Below are 12,189 nucleotides of genomic sequence, written 5' to 3' on the forward strand. Positions count from 1 at the left end.
TTGTGAACCCCAAAACCCTGGCGCCCTGTCGTGCCACGTCAGCCTGTTTGCCTGCGGTTGTGGTGGTTGATTATAATAAATTGAGTACAGTCACTTCTTTGACAATAAACAGTCCTCTGAAGGGCAGTCCCATGGATGACCAGGAGAGTGGTGCGTGGGATAACCCAGGATGAGGAAAGAGGTTGTTTACTGGACTAAGAGCATTATGCAAATAATATTTACAGAGGAGAGCAGGAGTGAGTGGAATAGCGTGTGGAGAGGAAGAAGGGGGGGGGGGTGATGACAAGATTAACAAGTATGTGGGAATATATGGAATCCATGCAAAGTAAGAAAGGCAAATCAAAAATCATTCCATCACTGTTGATGGGGAAAGTTTTGGTGTGAATTTTGGATGCAAGTCTTTTCTGTGTCTGAGTAGTTATCTACACCGGTGTTGCATCACATTAACCCTTGTGTTATCTTCGGGTCATTCTGACCCATCAGTCATTGTGACCCACCGTCGTATTGCGACAGATTTACCGCATACAAAGACAAAGTGAAGCATTTTCTTTTAACAGCTAGGCTGTCTCAGACCCCCCACATTGCAAAGGTTAAAAGAAAATTATTTTAATTTGTTTTTGTATTGGGTAAAATTGGGTAAACACAACGATGGTTCGTTATGAACCTTTGGGTCATGTGACCCGAAGGCAGCACGAGGGTTAATAAGGTTGAGTTGACATTTTCCCATTTCAGGTTACCTAGTTACAGTATGTCTTTCCAGTCCCCCCAGGTTGGTAGTCAAAACTCCCCCAGACCAGATTAAACCGGATCCTCTGTCAGTGTATGCCAGTTATCAACACTAACTCTCACCTTTAAAATATGTCATTTTGACTACAGTATGACTGTATGTGTGTGATAAGACGTTACTGATAGAGGTCATGTATGACACAATATGTGTGTGAGGGAGTGAGTGTGTGGGTGTGTGTCTATGTGTGCACCAGCCACACCTTAGCAACCAAACAAGAGCATCAAAAGGGGGTGACCAGTGGGGAGTTGCTGTGTTTAAAATGCAAACATTGTTGGGAAGGATGTGAATGGAAGTGACATGGCAGGTACTCACATGTAGCCCCTACATCGATGTGGCATCACACTCCTGTAAACACACACCCTCATACCACCATCATGTGTCCATTTAAGGACACATGGAGATCTAGGCCCATATGTAGTCATGTGTATGGACACACAGACCAGGCACCCATGGAACCTGGGTGGTGGTTAGTTATTACTTCAATCCCATTAAATGAAAATGTCAAAACGAATGTAAACAGATGTTGTCTTCAGTCCAGGATGTTGTCAGTACATGACTTGTATTGTATCTGGGAAGCAATGCCATTTGGTGGAACATTTCCATCAGGCCAGAACACAACCTGATGAAGAATCATCCAATTGGATGGTTTGAGGATTAGATATTCCGGCAGAGAAGCCAGGCCATCTCTGAGGGGGACAGCCTGGTTCCTGCCTGGCAGGAGGCCCGACGTCACCAGCGTCCTGCCTGCTCTCTGGCCCAGCAGGGGGGCTGGTTAGTGGGGACAAAGAACCAGGATGGGGTCCTGATTTCCTCTTTAAGGTCTGCGGCGAGTTTCAGCATATTCTTGGGCAGCAGTCACAACACACACACACACACTGCGTGGGCGTAATGGAGAAGCCCTTGGTGTGGGGTTTCAGGTTGTTGGAGGAGAAGAAAGGCAAAAAGAGGCTTCAATGGGGAATTGACCTCAATCGCCGATTGCAGGCCGCAAGACAAAACAAGCACAAACACACACACAAACACACAACCCTCACAAACCCGTCACCGTGTTAAATGAGGTCCAGTTCTGTGTCTGAGATTTTGTTGTTGTAGAGAAGACAAAGCCTCTTGTTCAGGAGCTGAAGAGAACGTTCACATCAGAGGTCTGAAAGCTGCCGTCCTCTGCCAGGTTCCCAGCCAGCCCACGCACGTATTCCTCCTTGAGAACCAGCCCTACCATACACATACACACACACACACTGAGGCATCCCCTCAGAGAGCCGCTCACCCAGCAGCTTGCCCTTTGACCCTCGAGTCGACTTGCTGCCAGAAGCCCCGTCATTGGTCGAAAATGGGGATGACACATACTGCACTGACCAGCCCATCACCTCATTGGATAGCATGTCAGCACCCCTCAGAAGAAAGGTGGGATCACAGAGTTCGTCATGTGACCGCAGAGATAATCAGTCCATTGTTGTTGCAGATCACTCAGATTGGAAAAACAAGAGCTTGTAACTCACATCATGAAGCTTCGTCAAAACTCACATCTCTCACACCCCCAAACACACACACAGGATGTCAAAAGTGAGAGCTGCAATGATACATGAAACTTAGGACACACAAAAAACACCTAACTTCATAAAGACATCAGTCATCTGACAGGTCTTTTTTTCTTTCTTACACACACTTCATTGCGCAGGAGACCCAGGTTGTCCTTGTATTATTGTAACGTTGTAACAGTACGCCCAGGGCTCGCAACTAACCTTTGTCCTCCCTGTCCCAGTACCGTCCCAAAGGGCAAAATTAACCGTCCAAAAACTGAGCTTTACCTTTCCCAAAATGCAAAATCTTTTTTTTGCATTTTGACATTCTGACATGTGTCTAGGTTATTTGCAACACTAAGTAAACCATAGTCGTGGGGCTCAAATCAATGTTTGAATTCTGAAAGTTTTGATATTAGTGCATCAATACACACCTGTGTTAACTACCCCATCCTTGTTGCCAGCTCTTCTGTTGACTAAGAGAAGTTTGTAGAAAGTTTTCTTCAAGGAGGAAAGAGGGTGACGTGAGTGGACACATCTTTGCGGTTATCAAAAAACAATATTTGGCCTGGTAGGAGTTTCCCCAGTGGAATACAACAGGACACAGCTGAGGTGAACTTCCTCAAACCAGTCCCAACATGTGGCATTAGCCTGCCATTTGAGCTGAATACACACAAGCAGTAGTAATTTTCCATGACACAGGCACTCCATGGCTGCTTGGTTTATAGTTACAAAACCATAACTTGCAATCTGGGATAGACTGCCACCTAGTGGACGATTCATAGACAGACACTCAAGGATAGTTTTCAGACAGCACAGCTACAAGTCTGGAACAGAATGTCCAGATTAAAGATCCTTTATCCCCCAAACCACCAATTCTGATTACTTTGAAATTAAGACACAAATCACCATTCCAGATCAATGTTATTTAAAGTTCAGGAAATGCAAACTTCTTTGCTAGTAAAACAGAACAAAGAGCGCAGATAAATACATAAAAATATTATTTATTAATTTTCATACTACATGACATAAAAACCAGACAATTCTTTTAAAATAAGGAAGACTGTACAATATAATAGTTCTTTTTTTAAAGTGGAAACAGGAAGTGGAAACATTCAAATCTAAACAAATAAACAACTTTAAAAAAATTAAGTGTTGATAGAATCCCTTGTTCCCTCTGTCACCGACGTACGTCTTAGCATTATTGTGGAAAACACATCTGAACATTTGCATATCCCATCATCAGTCTGCTTGCATTTGCATGAAGGTGCACTGGCCATAACGTCTTGGGTTTGTAATGTGAAAACAACAAAGGGTCAGGGCTATCCCCAAACCAGGCAGGAGTCGTCTTCTTTGCCTCCAGGGCAGTCCCAACATCGCAGTAAACAGGCAGGCAAGCTGAACAACCAGAACCAGCTGGCATCTGGCCTCAGACACGGCCACTGATGAAAAGGAAGATGGTGATGCCAACCAGCAGCCCTATCGTGAGCACCACCCCTGACATGAGTACCACCCGGCAGGCTGGTCTTATGCACAGCCGCTGGAGAAGGGTACTGCTCTGCTCCCCTTCCCTGGAGGCTGGGCCCCCGCTCGGGATGCTGGGCAGCCCCACATCCAGGGACTGGCTGACGGACCCCAGGCGCGCAAGGTGGGGGTGGTGCTCCGAGGCCCTCTTGACCTGGAGCTTGCCCTTGCGGCGGCTGAAGCGGACGCTGTAGACGCGCTGCATGGCGGCCGGGAGGTAAGAGAGCACGGTGCGGTCGTTGGCCAGGCGAGGGAGCCCCAGGGAGGGCAGGGGCGTCAGGCCACGACACAGAGGGCACTGGATGCGGTCGGGCTCGGACGACTTGACGTTCATCCGCGCCAGGCACTCCAGACAGAAGGTGTGCCGGCACTGGAGCATCTTGGGAGTGCGGAACACGTTGTTGAACTGGCTGAAGCAGACGGCACACTCCAGGTCGGGGCCTGCCTCCAGGTCTATGGCACACTCAGGCCCGGGGGGCAGGGAACACAGTTCTGGATCCGGGTAGAGATCCAGGTCGGGGGGCGGGGCACTACGGGGTGGCTCTAGGTAGGGGTTCATGGTTGTGGAGGACGACGAGGCTCTTCAGTCTTTGGCAGACATGGAGGGAGGCAGCCCTCTGGAGGCCCAGCGTTCCATGGACAGGGGAGGGCTAAGGTGAAGGGAGTGACTGGAGTAGCACCAGGGAGCTGAGGAACAGGTGGAGCCAGAGGAGGAGGAGGAGATAGATGAGATGTTGAGAATCACAGGTTGGCAGACCGCTGCACACCCAGGGCTGGTCAGCCTGCAGGAGGTCCAGGGCCAGGGATAGTACAACCCCCCAAGGATAATGCAGGGCTGCTTTGAGTGGGGGGGGGGTGGAGAAAACAAGAGAGGCAGCTCACTTTGCTGACATCCAGAAAAGAGGGGAGGGGTGAAGGAGGCCTTAAGGACGTCATGCTCTGACTATAACAGTACACATTTGCATTAGGTAAATACATGATGCAAATGGTCCAGGTCCTGACCATAGATTGCAAACACACAAAAAGTTACTTTACGCTGGTAAAATGATACAACAAGATGGTTTGAATTGCTGTTTCGGGAGATGTTTATGGTCCAGTGACTCATCACGGAAGCCCTGTTAGGAGACTGAAGAATGCAAATGACAGCCAAGGCCCATAACCTGTCTGGTTGCTCAGCCAGTTAGTGGCACAACCACGTGCAAAACTGCATGTAATTAATATTGATAAACTCACCAGAAACACGGATTTTTATAATATGCGCAATCAGATGGTAGGCTAGATACGGATAGTTAACGCATCCTGGTTGTAGTTTTAAAAGGCCTTTTAAAGTTTGTTAACCTGAAAGAAAGTACGTAGGCTTACCGTCAGTAACATTTATGCTGTAAACTCTTCCTATGCTATGCCTGACTTCATTCAATAGGAATTGGTTCTAATAATCTAACCGTCAAAATCAAACACGCCACACAGCTGCAGAATGTCTAGGCGTATCTTACATATCCATGTCCAAACCAAACCCAAAAGCACAGAGTCAAAACATGATAACAAGCAGCATGAGTTACCTTTCTAGTCAGGATGGCGACCGGAAGGCTATTTCTCTCCCAAAGTTTTCCGCGTTCTCATGGTCCAAGATGCGTCAAGTTTGGTTCTACCGCGGAGCGCAAGCTGCCAGCCAGGTACAAGGTCATGGCGACCACTGTTCAACCAGCTCCTGTTTTCTTTGTCCGTCTGACATCCAGACTATCTGTCCTGGCTTTCCCAGGCTCCACACATTTGAATACAAGTGGACACACGAGGAAATATATACGCGTGGTAGGCAAGCTATAGTCAAATGTCCGCACCGGCAGATAACCGATTGTCTGTATAAACTTCCTCGGTGCAGCGAGTAAGCAGCTTTCCTAAGTGTAACACCTGAACAGAGTTCACAGTGATTAGCTGTCAACGCAGCATCATAAATGACAAATTCAGTATTCGTCAATGTTTATTTTGATCTTCCAGTTTTTTTTATCATTGGCTTTACAAACAAGTGTACACTGTCATCCTGCAATTTAAAATCCTTAGTTGGTTATGATACCCTAAACCCTAAACCACCTGGCACAGAACCATGACTTCTCACAGAACAAGCCCCATGTCCCTCTACCGTAACATTGAGAGGAATGTTCATGCAGTATTTGTCCCAGGTAGAAGGATTTCATACGTGTTCACGTTAATCAAAATCAATAGATCAGCTATTTATTTTTATTTGTTCATGTATTCTGTCTTGTCATTCATTCCTGATGTAACCTATCTTGTGTTGATGACAGTCACGTGCCTGATCTAGTCATTATTATTTTTTTGATATTTATTTTTTTTATTTGCAAATACGACAAACAACCGCTCATATGGTACAGCTGACAGAAGACAAATAAGACGAGAAGGTCAGATAGTAAAATAAAATTTCAGTCAAAGCATAAGTTATCCTGGTCACAGGGAGTGTGAAAAAGCAGACAACAAGTACAGTAGTATTAGTTAAATAATACAATGAAACAAAATATCAGTAAATTAAATAAATATGGCATAAAGAATCCGGTTACAATCTCACAAGTCATTATTATTGTTAAGATGCAAGATTACTCTCTCTCCAGTGGGCTGGTTGTCTGATACTCGTATAACGAGAACCTGGACTTGAAGTGTTGTTGTGGAGACGTACGACGGTATCCTTCACGAGTCAACTCTCTGCTGTTTGACTGTTTTTCTGCTCTGATCTCCTCGGGTCCTTATTGAGACCTGCTGTGTTCACGATGGGCGACGGAGTTATGACACAGACAAGGTATGGAGATTTACATCTTTATTTTACCAAATATAAACTCACATTTTTCTATCAAAATAAAGACCCAATGCTATGTTCCTCCAAAGCAAGAGCCTGGTTATAAAGTCTCCTAGTTGGTTTTTGTTAATTAACAATTTAAAAATATAAAATACAGTTGACATGTTTTGAACATCAATGTCTAAAGGATCCAATGATCCACAAATTGTTATGAACTACCAGCCTCATAATTTCTTTGGTTTGGTTCAGTCCAGTAGGTGGCAGAGCAGAGCTTCAGACAGTCTGTTGCTGCAACAGGATCAATGGACAAGTAGGAAGTCCTTATTCTTGAGTCCACTGGTCCGAAACAACTGTCCAATCATTTTTTTAATCATAATGTCAGAAATTAGCGAGACGTTTACCTTCTTCTACAGTCACATAAGTCTACTGACCGCTAAGTGCTACCTTAAGCAAACACCATAAGCCAGGTAGCTAGCAGCCTAGCCTAGCACAGCTCCACTACTCCTCCGTCACCCAGACACTGGGCCCCCCTCTACTGTTCTGAGAAGACCAGGAAGTTCCAGAATGACTCAGTGTTCCGGAACGTCCCTTCGGTTCTCCCTCCGTCCTGTCTGCTACGCTGCAGCCTTCAAACCCCACCAAGGGAAGGTGGCCTCAGAGTGAGGACCTCTTTCTAAAGGCCTCCTCCCCTCTCCACAGGGGGGGGGGGGGGGGGTGTCTGTGGTCCATCCATAGGCAGGGAGGTCTCAGTGCACCCCCAGATAACCACGGCGACGTCGTCGTTCGGCGCGTGGGGTCAGAAGCGCGCCACCTCGGTCAGGCTGATGTCTCCACCCCCCTGCCCAAGCTGCAGCAGGTGCAGGCCTGTGTTGAAGCTGGCACAGATCAGGTTGGCAGGGTCACACGTCGCCAGGGAGACCAGAGGGCCAGCCCCGTCCAGGATCAGGGTCCCTAGACAGGCTGGGGACACACAGGAAGACACGGTTGTCAGGGGAAGAGGAGGGGAAAAGATGCGCATGAGAAAGTGTGTGTGCTTGCATGCGTGTGTGTGAGTGTATGTTGGTGCATGTGTGTATATGTGTTTGTGTGTGCGTGTTTGTCACCTGCAGTGTTCTGGTCCCAGATCTTGACGGAGCTGTCGTGCGAGGAGGAGGCCACCATGGGGGGTCCGGAGGGGCTCTGGGGCAGGAACACACAGCAGGCTGTGGTCTGGAGGTGACCCCTGTACTCCACCACCTTACAGCCAGGCTGACGGAGGTCCCACAGCTACACACACGCACACACACACACACGCACAGCCTCATTAGTTAACACACTTCTCACCCGCCCCGGCTGACTGACTAGCTTAGTGGTACTTCCTGGGTGTGAGACAGGTTGCGTAACTAAAGCCGAGGTCCAGGGGCCATTCTGTTGGCCCCTGGACCTCGCACCACACAGGCGCTCCAACAGCCGAGTGTGAGGCTGGCAGGAAGGATTGTTGTGGTGTTGCAGCGAGACGGGAGCATGTGAGAGGCTCTCTGTGGGACAGCTTTGACCTCACAGCCCTGGCCTCGCCATGACCTCACAGCCCTGGCCTCGCTGTGACCTCACAGCCCTGGCCTCACTGTGGCCTAAAAGCCCTGGCCTCACAGCCCTGGCCTCACAGCCCTCGCCTCGCCCTGGGCTCACCGTGGCCTCACAGCCCTGGCCTCGCCCTGGCCTCACCGTGGCTTCGCAGCCCTGGCCTCCGAAGCCGTTGCTGCTGGACAGCAGGTAGTGGCCGTTGGAGCTGATGTCACAGTGGGTCTGGATGTACTGCTTTGCCGGGAACGTGTTGGTCACTTGCCACGACCTACTGTCCCACACCCTGCACACACACACACACGGCCGCATGTACGAACACACACACACACATACGGCCGCACCCACACACAGTTACTGGGAGGGTACTCTTTGGACCGTGACCACACACAGATGATAGTCTGTGTGTGGTCCACCACCCGACCAGTAGTTGTGGGTTACCATGCCTACCTGATTGTCTTGTCCTCAGATGTCTGGACTATGGAGGAGCTTCCAGGAACCCAGCACACATGAGTCACCTGGAGAGGGCGAGAGACAAGTGGACAGAGAGAGAGAGTTAATGAATGTGTGTGTGGAGGCAGAGGGGGGTTGGGGGGGCCTGATGGAAAGAGGGAGAGAGAGATAGATGGAAACAGAGAGAGAGGCAGAGAGAGAGACAGAAAGAGAGACAGAGAGAGATAGCGACAGAGAGATAGTTAGAGAGACATAGAGAGACATAGAGAGAGATAGAGAGACATATAGACATAGAGAGAGAGACATAGAGAGATAGAGAGACATAGACATAGATAGACAGAGAAAGAGAGATAGAGAGATAGAGAGACATAGAGACATAGAGAGACAGAGAGGGGCCTACCAGGTTTCTAGAGATGGTGTTCCTCTGTTCACACTCCCCAGACTCGATATCCCAGAGGCACATGGTGTTGTCACGGGAACCGGTGCATAACTTGGTCCCATCTACAGGAAACACAAAGGCGATAGTCAATACTGTACAAGGTATGATGTCATGGTGAAAACCGTCCACAGGGTTTTAAAGAAACCACCATTTACATTACATTTAATTCCTTTAGCTGACGCTATTATCCAAAGTGACATAAGCCTACATGTGGTGCATTAAGTACAGCAGGAGATCAAAGATAAGAACGACATAGTGGATGGTCAGAGTCCGGCTTCCTACCAGGGCTGACCGCCACACCATTGACCACCAGCTCATGACCACAGAACTCCTGTATGGGCTCGTCCCCTTGGTTGATGTCCCACATGAGCACAGACTTGTCCCGCGATGCGCTGAAGATCCAGGTGCTACCTGGGAAGCACACCACCTGTGGGGCGAGGAGGAGGAGGAGGAGGAGGAGGAGGAGGAGGAGGAGGAGGAGGAGGAGGAGGAGGAGGAGGAGGAGGAGGAGATGAAGAGGATTCCATTACATGTTTACATTTTATTCACGCTTTTTTAGCAGACGTTTAAGTTACACACACATATCCTCACATAGACTCATGTATGTGAGGTGTTATTTACAGAGCCTCTTTAACAGGTCCTACCTTGGTGACTTCTCTGTTGTGGCCCTGATAAGACTGACACAGCCTGCCTCCTCTCCAGTCATAGACCACCACAGCCTGCAGGGACACACACAGAGGCATAAGACAGCAACACACAATCACCTGGTCACTCCCTTCCTCCAGACAAACACACACACCTGGTCACTCCCTTCCTCCAGACAAACACACACACCTGGTCACTCCCTTCCTCTAGACAAACACACACACCTGGTCACTCCCTTCCTCCAGACAAACACACACACCTGGTCACTCCCTTCCTCCAGACAAACACACACACCTGGTCACTCCCTTCCTCCAGACAAACACACACACCTGGTCACTCCCTTCCTCCCGACAAACACACACACCTGGTCACTCCCTTCCTCCAGACAAACACACACACCTGGTCACTCCCTTCCTCCAGACAAACACACACACCTGGTCACTCCCTTCCTCCAGACAAACACACACACCTGGTTACTCCCTTCCTCCAGACACACACACCTGGTCACTCCCTCCAGACACACACACACACTCACCTGGTCACTCCCTCCAGACACACACAGGTCTGGTGTCAGGCAGGTAACACAGTTGATGGAGCCAGAGTGGGCGGGGTCATGCTGGACCACCTGACTGCTGGAAGCAATCTCTGCTGCGTCACCCCTGGACGTCCTGCTCAGTACACACACACACACAGTTAAGCAACACACCTCTCTTCTCTCAGGCAAACGACAGTCAGAAAAACCGTGACTATTAGAAATGCTGGTCACTTTGTGAGCATTGTCCAAGATACAGCAGACAAGACTTAGAGATATAACTGACATCCTCAACTGTGATGCAGGCCCAGCAGACAAGACTTAGAGATATAACTGACATACTCAACTGTGATGCAGGCCCATGTAAACTGAAACTACAGAATCAGCTGTCTTACCTGTACATGTCAGACCGTCGTCTGAATTTGCTTTGAAGTTTACCCATGTTCAGATGTGTCCAGTCTTTCTGCTGTGAAGGCTGGTATGTCCGTCAGGCAGCCGCCCTACAGAGCAGAACAGGGAAGCCCTGTTCCTCTGTCTCGCCCTGCTGAGAATACAACGGCAGCGAGTTACAATAGAGCACCCGAATCTAACGAGCCTCGGCACACTGTGATCTCATTAAAACTGGAGCGCAGTGGGTTTACCAACAACACTGTTAGAACATTCAAGCCTTGTGTAAGGGTTTAAAAACACCAGGAGCCAAATGATTATGTAAACCGTAAGGGACGACAGAGAGAGAGAGAGAGAGAGAGAGAGAGAGAGAGAGAGAGAGAGAGAGAGAGAGAGAGAGAGAGAGAGAGAGAGAGAGAGAGGACTGGAGGCACTGCTGTAGGCTGGAAAGTAGGAAAGGAGCTTGATCCTATTATCCTTCATTAGTGCCACATCGCATTACTGAGACGATGACATAGAAACAGGCTACAATAGCGGCACCTCCTCTACTAAGCACTAGCTCCACTAGCTAACATGACAGCCCTCACACACTTTTCTGAAAGCGTAACTCAGACAGCTACCGCTAAACATATTGAGACTCTGAGATGAATAGACATGAGCAAAATTACCTTGTCCCTAGCGCCTCGGTATAGAAATGTACGCCGTCGGTTTGCTAGCGTTAGCTAGCGGGCAACATGCTAGCTAACTAATCTTGTTTTATCTCTTTCATGCTACGATGGATGAATAAGCAAGCCAGAGAACGACGTCGCAACACTGCAAAATCCTGAATGACCGAATTATGTCAGTTGCCATAACCTGTTTTTAGCAAGTTAAATCACTTTCTGTATTCATAAAGTTTTGGTGTCCTTTAAGAAGTAGTAAACAATCTTCTTGCTGCGAATCCATGGCTCTCCTCATTCACTTTCCTTAGCGACGCTTTCTCTGTAACTAGGTGGAATTAGGTCACATGACACACAGAGAGGGAGGAGCAACCACTCTGTCAAACAAACACGCACACACGCATACAAACGCACACACGTACACACACACACACACACACACGCACGCACACACACACACACACACACACACACACGACACGACACACTATTCAAAAGTCTGGTTGCATTCATAACAACAAAAATGTACCATGTAAACCACCTGTATAAGTGGCGGCCGTATGTTTTGCTCAGTTTAGCTTCCCATTTTATTATACTCCTTGGTTTTCAACCTGTGTAGATGTTTGTAGGTGACAAATGTATAAGTAATGTTTACAGGTGACACTGATGTCCATGTAATTTATGAAACACACAAGTATATCTTAGATATCTATGGCCTTGTGTTAGGGGGATTCGTAATCTCAACATTCCGTATTTTACAAAAAATGCAAATTATTGATTTTCGTCTTGTATAATTCATATAGAACATTTTAAAATAACGAGAAACTGGTTTTCTTAGATTTTCTGCAACCATTCACCTGTCTGCTGAAATGTTCGTGAC

General features: G+C 48.1%; 2 protein-coding genes across 8 annotated transcripts; both read right to left on the bottom strand.

Moving 5' to 3' along the window:
• Nucleotides 1–3,295: 3,295 nt before the first annotated feature.
• LOC134015383 (RING finger protein 223) lies at nucleotides 3,296–5,743 on the bottom strand. 5 transcript variants are annotated; one of them, XM_062454870.1, is made up of 2 exons: nucleotides 5,391–5,743; nucleotides 3,296–4,518 (listed from the first exon to the last, which is right to left on the bottom strand). In XM_062454870.1, exon 2 carries the CDS (start codon nucleotides 4,388–4,390, stop codon nucleotides 3,737–3,739), a length of 654 nt encoding a protein of 217 aa, XP_062310854.1. In that variant the 5' UTR covers nucleotides 4,391–4,518; nucleotides 5,391–5,743; the 3' UTR covers nucleotides 3,296–3,736. The 5 variants fall into 5 exon arrangements, with proteins under 5 accessions (XP_062310854.1, XP_062310851.1, XP_062310850.1 ...); XM_062454867.1 differs by having other exon boundaries at nucleotides 3,296–4,666; XM_062454866.1 differs by having other exon boundaries at nucleotides 3,296–4,669.
• Nucleotides 5,744–6,640: 897 nt separating this feature from the next.
• On the bottom strand, nucleotides 6,641–12,188 carry wdr31 (WD repeat domain 31). Of its 3 annotated transcripts, none has more exons than XM_062454185.1 (10): nucleotides 12,167–12,188; nucleotides 10,659–10,807; nucleotides 10,267–10,399; nucleotides 9,731–9,805; nucleotides 9,369–9,513; nucleotides 9,048–9,148; nucleotides 8,645–8,712; nucleotides 8,303–8,480; nucleotides 7,738–7,900; nucleotides 6,641–7,594 (listed from the first exon to the last, which is right to left on the bottom strand). In XM_062454185.1, the coding sequence occupies exons 2-10, from the start codon at nucleotides 10,703–10,705 to the stop codon at nucleotides 7,431–7,433; spliced, it is 1,074 nt and encodes a 357-aa protein (XP_062310169.1). In that variant the 5' UTR covers nucleotides 10,706–10,807; nucleotides 12,167–12,188; the 3' UTR covers nucleotides 6,641–7,430. The 3 variants fall into 3 exon arrangements, with proteins under 3 accessions (XP_062310169.1, XP_062310166.1, XP_062310170.1); XM_062454182.1 differs by lacking the exon at nucleotides 12,167–12,188 and adding an exon at nucleotides 11,319–11,659; XM_062454186.1 differs by lacking the exon at nucleotides 12,167–12,188 and adding an exon at nucleotides 11,319–11,658 and having other exon boundaries at nucleotides 8,339–8,480.
• Between the last annotated feature and the right edge of the window lies 1 nt (nucleotide 12,189).

The sequence above is a fragment of the Osmerus eperlanus genome, chromosome 28, assembly GCF_963692335.1.
Source record: "Osmerus eperlanus chromosome 28, fOsmEpe2.1, whole genome shotgun sequence".
In the NCBI taxonomy this organism is placed as follows: Eukaryota; Metazoa; Chordata; class Actinopteri; order Osmeriformes; family Osmeridae; genus Osmerus; species Osmerus eperlanus.

What these genes read in the sequence shown, in the direction of transcription:
- wdr31 (XM_062454185.1), bottom strand. Translation starts at nt 10,705, where the DNA reads ATGGGTAAACTTCAAAGCAAATTCAGACGACGGTCTGACATGTACAG. An exon ending in TGGTGTGGCGGTCAGCCCTG is followed by an intron (nt 9,149 to 9,368) that starts GTAGGAAGCCGG and finishes TGTTTCCTGTAG; the next exon opens with ATGGGACCAAGTTATGCACC. An exon ending in ACACCATCTCTAGAAACCTG is followed by an intron (nt 8,713 to 9,047) that starts GTAGGCCCCTCT and finishes CGCCCTCTCCAG; the next exon opens with GTGACTCATGTGTGCTGGGT.
- LOC134015383 (XM_062454870.1), bottom strand. Translation starts at nt 4,390, where the DNA reads ATGAACCCCTACCTAGAGCCACCCCGTAGTGCCCCGCCCCCCGACCTG.